Genomic DNA, 10000 nt, shown 5'->3' on the forward strand with positions numbered 1-10000 from the left:
GCCCGCACCAACCTGTCTCTTCGCTTATTGGCTGTTTTCTGGGGAGGGTTGGCCGGCCAAATCCTACCGCTCAACATCGCTCCACAGAAAACAATTGCCAGACGTAGTACGGAGCCAAGTCTCTTGGCGGAAGTACATAGGATGGGGCGAGAGGCTAGCTATGATCTTCCCCTATGGTGCGACATATAATTTTCCCCTATGGTGTGGCATACTGTATGTGTCCCCTATGGTGCGACATAGGGCTGCACGATATCATAAAAAAAATTGATACTCGATAAAAGCTGGCAATACTTTGATAATGACATTTAAACGATATTTAGAAGTATAGCCGAGTGTTTTTCTTGTCACTAATTTGTCGGTCTGTGTAGGGGGCGTGGCTTTGGTCATGGCGGGCTTCTTGCACATTTTTGTTGACATTCAGCAAGTGATTGGACTGCACAGAATTTTTTTACTTGTTTGTGATAATTAAATCATTTTCGCAATACGCATATCGGCACTCTTTATATCGGCACTCTTTATATCGGCACTCGTTATATCGCAATTTCGATACATATACTGTATTGTGCAGCCCTAGTGCGACATATGATTTGCCCCTACAGTATGGTGCGACATATTATATACTATTATATACATATATGGTGTGGCATATTCTGCTGATAGTGGTGGTCTAGTTCAGTAGGCTAGAAAAGTAAACCTTTTAGTAACATTGACACAAAATCAGTGCATCACATGTATCACTGAGTCAGACACGGTGAGTCAGATATCAGATATGATGCAAGTCAAGTCCTCTGTGGCTTCCACCCTTCTGTCTTCTCTCTCTGCAACAGGGCCTCGTCTCTCCTCATCATGAGCCGAGGCTGTGTCTATTGTCTTGTGTTTAAAGGACAAATGCACTATTTTGAACATTAACCCCTTAGCGCAGAGCCTATGTTATACCCTTACAGTCACCAAAATTGTAATGGCTATGTCTGATTCTGTTACTTAATATAAGGCTCTCTGTAATGTCATAGCAGTGTTGTTATGATGCAGTTGAGTATTTTCAGTAAATAGTGCCCGCCGGCGACCCCATGTGCACTAAGAGGCTACGCCCCTTTTCTGAGTGGCCTGCAACAATGTGCAATGTTGTGTTTTATGTAGCAGTTTGTAAATACTTTTTTTTTCTTCACTAAATTCTAAATCCGGTTGAGACAAAATCCAAATTAGTCAAATAACAGAGACAGCAGTAAACATCAAATAAACAGTGAGGGTGACTCTAAAACAGTGGTTCTCAACCTTTTTCGAACAAACACCCCATTGGCCTCATCACAAGTCTCCCAACGCCCCCGTGACATCATCATAGGACTGACAATGCCCCCCATAGTTTAAAAAAACGAATGGACTAATGCCCCCCAATGACAACTAAGCACTGCCTCCTCTCAGCTGTATCCTTCTCAACGCCCCCCTAGAGCTGTACCGCTCCCATTGGGAAACACTACTCTAAAACATTGCAGACACCTCAGAAAAGGGGAAGAATGTTCAGAAAACTGCACTTTCCGCTCCCTCTGGTCTCCTCTCCTCTCCTCTCCTCTCCTCTCCTCTCCTCTCATCTCCTCTCCTCTTCTCTTCTCTCCTCTTCTTTTCCGTCCTTCTCCTCTTTTGACTTTACTTTCATCTATTTTTTTCTTCCTTTATGCATGCCTTCTCTTCTCCTCTATTCTCTTCTATGTTGTTTTTTGCATCTTTGTTTCTCCTCTCCTCTCCTCCCCTTCTCCTCTCCTCTCTTTTCCTCTCCTCTCCTCTACTCTACTTTCTACTCTACTCTCTACTCTACTCTACTCTACTCTACTCTACTCTACTATACTCTATCTACTCTACTATACTCTATCTACTCTACTCTTCTTTACTCTACTCTACTCTACTCTACTCTACTCTACTCTACTCTACTCTACTCTACTCTACTTTACTCTAGCCCTCTCATGCACATGGTCTGTAATCTCCTCTGTCCTCTACTCTACTCTCCCCTCTCTCTGGCTCTGATGGGCCTATCTGGGTCTCTTGTGTGGTCCTAATTCCAGCCGGATAGCCATGCCGGCCGGACCACAAGGATCCTCCATTCGCTCGTAAATCCCCCCTCAAAGCTCGGCAACAGAATTAATCAAAACAGACAAGTTCGAGTTCAGGGCAGAGCTGGGGATCCACTGACCAAATAAGCGGAGAGACAGGAGGCCAGAAAGAGACAAAAAGACACTCGGCGTGTTGTGATCCTTTTTGTGTTTTCACGCTGAGCATCCTACAAAAAACACATTCATCATTCGTAATTAAATCGATATGGAGAGCAGAGAGCCCTTGATCTTATTTGCCTCCATAGCTTGACATTATAGTATACTAATGCATCAGTTGCTGCTGTTGTTGTTGTTGTTGTTGTTGTTGTTGATGTTGATGTTGATGTTGCTGTTGTTGTTTTATCTCCCACACATCTATGCAATAATCTGCATGCAGACCATAGTGGCTGTTGTTGCTGCAGACATCACCTTGGGTTGTTGTGAGGACATGCCCTCAGGACCGCTGGCAGCTTTGACTGGGCCCTGAACAAGGTCATCTTAAAGGGTCTCCCAAGCAATACATACAATGTACTAAGGACCTAATTCTGGGTCCCCTGTTCTCCCTGGGACCCGAGACATCTGGCCTATTTGTCCCCCTCGTGTCAGCTTCCCTGTCGTAGTTTGTAAAATGTTGCGAGACCACCGTCGCTCACCGTCTCTCCTCATTCCCCTGAGCCTACACCAATGCTTCTCAAACTTTTTCAGACCGAGGACCACTTCGTCCCCGCAAAAATTTTCAGGATCCACCTGTCAACTGACCTGACAGTTGACGGGTGCTAATTTTGATGCAGATCACTTACTTTTTACTCATATTACAAGCCTGTCTTATTGTGGTGAAAGTAAGACTTCAGCTACATTTAGCTTTGTAATTATTTTATAAAATATAGCCTACAGCTAGCTTGTCATGGAAAAGTAGAAATCCCATTGTGGACCACCTGAGCTCTGTCGGACCACACTCTGTGAATCACTGGCCTACACAGTAAAAATGCAGTGTTAATTCAACACATTGAGAGTACTCTAAATACCAAATACACTCCAGCCCGTTAAGCCACAGCCAATCGCCAAGTCCGTAGTGCAATACTAAAGCCCCTGTGTTATGTCTTAGTAGTGCAGTACTATGGTAGTCAATTTTTCAGTGTCTTTTACAGTGTTCCACTGGTGGAACGGTGTGCATTATGGGGCTACAAGAAGTTAGATTGACTCTCTAAGTGTTAATAATAGGGGTGTAACGGTACACAAAAATCATGTTCCGGACGTACCTCAGTTTTTGGGGTCACGGTTCGGTACATTTTCGGTATAGTTAGTATATGGGAACAAAATGGAAAACCATTTTCTTCCTCAGCACGTTGCTTATTTCACCAAAATATTGTCAAAATACAAACGAGAAAAAAAGGAAATACATTCAACCTGCTACTTTGGGTCGGAGATTTCATCAGTGTAAACTTCTTCTCAAGGTTTCACAAAGAACAAGCCTCTACACCTGTTTTTCTTGCATTCTCTCTCAGGGTTCTGCATGAGCCTCTTTATGTAGTGGCAGCATGATGTAAAAACATGAACAGAGTAGCCTTTTACTCAACCTTTCGGTACAGCACTGTTCGATTCGGTACAGGTCTTTTCGGTACCCCCACTGGTTCGGTGCGGTACGTCGGTTGGGTTCGGTACGGTACGGTACGTCGGTTGGGTTCTGTTCGATATCGTTACAAGCCTGGTTAATAATGCTAATTAACACTGCGGTACTGTGCATGTTCTCTTCCCCCTTCAGCAGAGTTCCTGTCGGGCCTGGGGCAGTATGAGATCGCCATCCCCGTGCGAGTGGGGCCTGGCGGGGAGAGCCTGGAGGAGGCGGGGGCGGCAGAGGAACCCCCAAACTCCTACAGCGCCCACAGACGCCAGCGCCGCAGCAGTCCTGCCCAGCCCGCCGACCCGGAGGAGCAAGAGCAGCAGGAGCAGCAGGAGGAGCAGGGTGGCAGCAACACTGGTGGCGGTGGAGATACACAGTAAAAAAAACTGTTTTATTATAATCCTTACCCAATAAGCAGAGGTGTCAAAAGTAAAAGTAGGCTACTTTTGTGGTGTAATTACAACACTAGCACATGGCATTACATAGCTGTTACACCTGTTACTCCATTGTACCTAATGAGATAGACAGACTGTGTTGTTACTGGAAAACACCGAAAACCTAACAAGGACACACCACAAACTTTAGTTTGTGCACTGCAGAGTTAGCTGATTGTTAGACAAGTACAGAGGTCTACTGGTTACTCAGATAAGTTACTTGTGTTGGAAGGAAACTGTTTCTTTTTTTATTCTTACTTTTACTTTTGACACCCCTGCCAATAAGACATAGCCCCTGCTATAAATTAGCTGTTAACAGAATGGTAATGACCAAGTCGTAATGTGTTACTAAATGTGTAAATGTGATTGAGCATTGGTGGTTGGGGTATAGGTTGTTGTCCTGCCGTATTTAACATGAAAGTGACAAGGCAAACAATCTGTGTATTAGATTTAGTGCTACCGAGTCGAGTCCAGTTGGAATGTCAGCCCATTTTTAACTTTCTGTGTAGCAGCCGGGCTCTAAATTAACACCAGCCAACCAGACAAATGCTGGTGAAATTTCAGTTTGGATGGTAGAAAAGACCACCTTACTACTAGCCACTTGTACCCATTCTTGAGTGTGCATTTGGCTTGTAAGATTCGCATCTACTATAGGCCTACTGTACTAGCCAATCTGGCTGGTGATGACAAAAAGTTAATTTACAGCCCTTGTCTGCTATATAGTGATGGTGACGATGGTGAAAGTGACGGCGGTAGTGGTGGCAGTGACGATGACTGCATTTCACCAGTACTTGGACACTGGCTGTGCATATATATGAGCTTCATTTAGCCTCATTGGATTTAGTGCTGCCGAGTCAAGTCCAGTTCTAATGTCTGCCCATTTTTGTTCTCTGTCTAGTGATGGTGACAGTGACGGCGGTGGCAGTGATGGCGGCGACGAGACACAGCTGTACTACCAGCTGTCGACGCCCAGCAGCAGCTTCCTGTTGAACCTGACGCTGGCGACGGGGCTGCTGGCGCGCCAGTTCCGCGTGGAGTACTGGAGCCGTGGGCACATGGCGTGGAGCCACCCCTACGCCCCCAGCTGCCACTACACCGGGCACCTGCAGCACCAGCAGCACAGCAGCCAGGTGGCACTCAGCAACTGCGACGGACTGGTGAGTCACATGTTCATATCTACAGTACATTACTCATCATTATGACATTCACCATTCACCTTTCACCACGGGTGGTGTGGATATTTAATGGACATAGCCACTTGAAGTTAGCAGTAGTAGAAGCGTTAGTTCCCCACTTCAGCTGGGTGGCACTCAGCAACTGCGACGGACTGGTGGTGAGTCACATGGTCATCTCCACATGCATTACTCATCAATGTAACATTCACCTTTCACCTTTCATATTTAATGGACATAGCCACTAAAAGAAACACCCCCCAACCTTCAACGCCTTCCTCTGACTGACTTTCTGCCACGCCCACCCCATCCAACTGGTCACTACAATGTATGTCTCCTTGCTTTGCATATTTGAGTTTTTTTGATCTATGTCTTGATTTTGTACTTGTTATACAAAGTAATGTGGAGCCATGGTCGTTTTTTATCATCATCCTTACCCGATATACTAGTAATGTTGGGACGCTGCCCTGGGCAGTTGCCGTTACCTTTAATTTTCTCCTGAGGATTAATGAAGTTACTCTTACTCTTACTCTTACTTACTTGGGCATTTGAGGCGTGGTCAAGTAGCACCATCACGAAATTCCACCCCCGACATCATTGTGAAGATCGCCAATTAGCCATATTAACTTGTTTTTTTCTGTGCTATTGCAATACTAACATGGTATTTGTGTTAGGGCGCAGGTCAGGCCTCTTGACCTCATTATGAGTCTCCCAACAGCTCCCTCAGAATTAAAAAATAAAATGGAATAATGCCCCCTAATGTCCCTCAATGGCAAGTAAGCACCGCCCCCTCTCAGCTCTATCCGTCTCTCAACGCCCCCCCTTGGACTCCCTAAGGCTTAGACGTACACTAGCGAGTTAAACTCTTTAGCCTTAATCTATACATGAAGTGGGGCCCTCCTTTGAAGTCTGAGCTGTTCAGAAGCTCCAGTAGTTTATTCGCTTAAAGCCAGAACTACATCTACACAAGTTCTTTAGTTTCCATACAAATACAACCAAGCAAGGGCCAGCTAGCTCCCTCCCTCGTAGCCCTCCTGGTGTTTGGGTGGTCCTGTGACGCAAGAATTTAAACATTTCACACCGCTAGTCACCGTTAAAATGTCTGAGAGGGTCCCAGCTGGGGAGCTAGCTCTGCAGAAAGCTAACGACCACACATAGTCGTTAAACTGGGCTCCAGTTACCCTTGCAGAGCAGAAACAAGGTTAAAGCAAAGAAAGCTCCCGCACACTGTTCACATTTGCATGCTTTAATGCAACGTTTCGGTCTACTGACCTTCTTCAAGCGATTCAAACAAACCAATGGTAACCATTTGTTTGTTTGAATCGCTTGAAGAAGGTCAGTAGACCCAAACGTTGCATTAAACCATGCAAATGTGAACAGTGTGCGGTTGCTTTCTTTGCTTTAACGTTGGTGACCGAGGGGTTCCACTCCTACGCACCTGACCAAGGAGGTGTGCAAGAATTCTACACTTACTAAGAACAGCAACAAGAGCTGACTACCCAACAAAGGCTAAGTGCTGTAACTATGCCAACGTTGAAACTGAGGAAAAATGCCTCCAAAGCCTTAGTATTATTAGGTTGGATAATTTAGTTACTGCTAATTTGACACAATGATATATCTAAAAAGGAACACATTTGGATCATAAGGCTTTGTCACAAAAAAGGAGGTGTTATGAAGACTATTTTAGCCTAAACTCAATTCTGACAAAATATGTAGGCCTACCGGTAGTTACTGCGCTGTGTCGTTATAGGGCAGTGGAAGGTTTTATTCCCACTCCAAAAGCTGTAGAAGCCTGAGACATACTGCATGCTCTTTAGAGATACATTACAATGTAATAACAACACTAGTAGTATGATATTACAAAGTTGAAATAATATGTAATATTATACTACTGGTCTTGTAATTACATCTGTAAGAGTACTTCTACTTTATCCAACTCTGATGCTCAGTAATAGTATGCGATGCAATAGCCATAGTATGATAACAAACTGATCAAACTTCTGTGATAAATACACAACACTTCAATTTCTCAAAGTTAAGCAGATATTGGAAGATTTTTTTGCGTTGGTCTTTGTTAAATAATAGGACACTACAGAAAACAAAAAACAAAACAAAAGTTCAAGGCTCAGGGCTTCCCTCAGTATTGTTCTCAGAGCACAACTGAACAATTGCCTTTTTTTTTCAATTCTATTTTGTGATGTTAACATCCACCACACATTCACAGCCCATGAATCTTCACGAAACAATAAACTGTTAAATCAATGGACTGAAATTAAAAACGCTGTGTGCTTTTGAAATAAACATCCAAACGCATCTGGCAGCAATTGGGCCTGTCTCTCGTCCTGTCCTAATTGAAAACCGATTTCGGTCTGAGCATCTTTAATGGCATCAGAAAGATTATTCCACACAGCTTAGCTGAACACACAGCACAGCTTAATCATGCCTGGCTCTGGGAAAAAAGTGGGTAATGCCACTGGATTTGTTCCAGGGACTAAATTAACCTTTTTCGTCACCAGCCAAAATGGTTTGTAGATGTTAACCTTATTAGCCAAACACATTAATGGGTGAAAGTGGCTAGTAAGTTGTTTTTATACCAGCCAAACCAACATTTTACCAGCATTTGTACATTTGGCTGGCGTTAACCCATTTTAGCCTGATGACTCGTATATGTTGTTTGACCTTTGGTGCCTGGAGCGACATATGCGCTGCATTCAGGCTCTTAAGATTTTACAAGTAGCTTTTTAAATAAAAATCAGGTATGTTAGAGCTGAATTAACATATTCTAAAGCAAGATGGGGGTCTTAGGTTTTAAATGCAAACTAATGTCATGTTTTTATGTGCATCAGAGGCTAAGATATTTAGGTTTTTATGAGCTGAGGGCAATTTTCCCAACAAGGGTTTAGGCATTCAGCAGGCATTTTGTTCAGGTGCTTAAGGCATCAATGGGTTAATTTAGAGCCCTGTTTCCAGTGTGGTAGCTTGTACACTTCTGAAATGCATGAGAGACATAATCTGGTCTAATCCCATTAAACCTACTGTCTAAGCAGCAATGGGTTAACATGACGACTGTGACTCAAAGGAGGCCAGGGAAAGGACTTACAGTAGCATTGGGGTTGTGACCAAGGAGGTCTACATAAGTATCATTGGTTGTGACGTTCGTGAACAAATTAATTCTTTTGAACGGCTCCTAGAGGTGAACAATGGGAACCGAATCACAGCTTTATCGCTTTTTCGTCCGTCAAAAGAGTACTTTAATTTGGGGAAAAAAACACAAATGTCTGCTTCAGAGAGTGTCTGAAATGGTCTTTAGGAGGAGGGCAGTCTGCTGTCGTTTGGACAAAATGACCTAGAGTTGGAGTCAAAAATGCTATCTTTTAAAATTAAAAACTGCTGTAAAGGACACGTTTTTTTTAAACGGAACTTGAAAGGAACTATCCGGATCCTGTCAAAGAGCCATAAAGCTCCTCTCTACATAGCAGTCAGTTCTGTAGGTACGTAACTAGCAGCTGCAGGCCTGCTGAATAGGGGGCCGGGGGAGGGCAAACAGGATAGTTGTCTCGGGCCCAGGGAAAGGGTATTGGGAAAATGTGGACCCTGTACTATCACATAGTGTGTCAGTGTTTCTCAAAGTGGGGCGTAAGCCCCCCTGGGGGGGCGCGGAGGCATCTCGGGGGGGCGTGTTGCATCTGATTTTGGGTATTTTTCGTACAAGAAAATGATTTCCTGTCTCACCAATAAGTCAATAGGTTTAAAGCCCTCACCAACATTATATTATTGTCATGAATTTGAATAGCATAGGACATGAACATTCATCTGCTTTCGACTGCAGTCTCCCTTTGTTTAATCTCACCAGTCATCGCAAAATCAGTCTGCACGAGTACTGCTGTTGCTCGGGGCGGGAGGGGCTCGGAAGCATTCAGAAATGATGGAACAAGTTTGAGAACCACTGTAGTATGAAATTGGGGGGGGGGGGTGCTTTCAAATGATTTTGTCCCCGGCCCGATCAAAGCTGTCATCGGCCATGACCAGCTGTACTTTGTACGGCTTAAAGCTGTTTGGTGGTCCAAGGAATGAGATTTTGGCACATGTCACAAGACTGTGGCCAAGTATAAGAATAACCAACCATAGATTTATTTTAAAGCTGAAACTGTTCTTTAATTATCTGAATTTGGCAGTTGAATGGTTTCCTTTGGACATCTTTTCTTCACTATGATAACAGGAAATCTGACATACAGTATTGCTGGAAGGGAAATGAGTGGAAATACGCGGTTTAATGCACTGTCTCTCATGCCTGCTCTCTCAGCCACAGCTGTGTCATTAAAAGCATTGGTGTTTTGCTTCTATATAATGTGTCTGCAACTGCACTGTACACATGAAAGTGAGAGCCCAGCTGGGAAACTCCAACTCCCATTGACATTGTGACATATCACTCCACAGTACACAAGTGTTCACTGCACACTGCAACCCAACAAGATTGCATTTATGCCTTACCCGTGCCAAGGGGGCAGCCCCCAAATGTCACCCGAAAGGGAGCAATGCGGCAGGGACGGTACCATGCTCAGGGTACCTCAGTCATAGACGAGGACACGGGACAGGTGCAGGTCATTTTAAAAGATAGAGCAGATCATTTTATTTTAGCCGTTGATTTTCAAAATGTATGCTGCCCTATCACAAATTGGATTTCTGGAAATT

General features: G+C 44.1%; 1 protein-coding gene across 2 annotated transcripts in view; it reads left to right on the top strand.

The window, feature by feature from the left end:
* adamts10 (ADAM metallopeptidase with thrombospondin type 1 motif, 10) overlaps positions 1-10000 on the top strand; it is a 104856-nt gene that overhangs the window by 34391 nt on the left and 60465 nt on the right. Inside the window, exons 3-4 of one of the 2 annotated variants that reach the window (XM_063200709.1) lie at positions 3844-4078; positions 5035-5293. In XM_063200709.1, the coding sequence (XP_063056779.1) occupies positions 3844-4078; positions 5035-5293 (494 nt within the window). The remainder of the gene's footprint in view (positions 1-3843; positions 4079-5034; positions 5294-10000) is intronic. The other variant, XM_063200710.1, reaches the window with a different exon arrangement.

The sequence above is a fragment of the Engraulis encrasicolus genome, chromosome 6 (assembly GCF_034702125.1).
Source record: "Engraulis encrasicolus isolate BLACKSEA-1 chromosome 6, IST_EnEncr_1.0, whole genome shotgun sequence".
Classification (NCBI taxonomy): domain Eukaryota; kingdom Metazoa; phylum Chordata; class Actinopteri; order Clupeiformes; family Engraulidae; genus Engraulis; species Engraulis encrasicolus.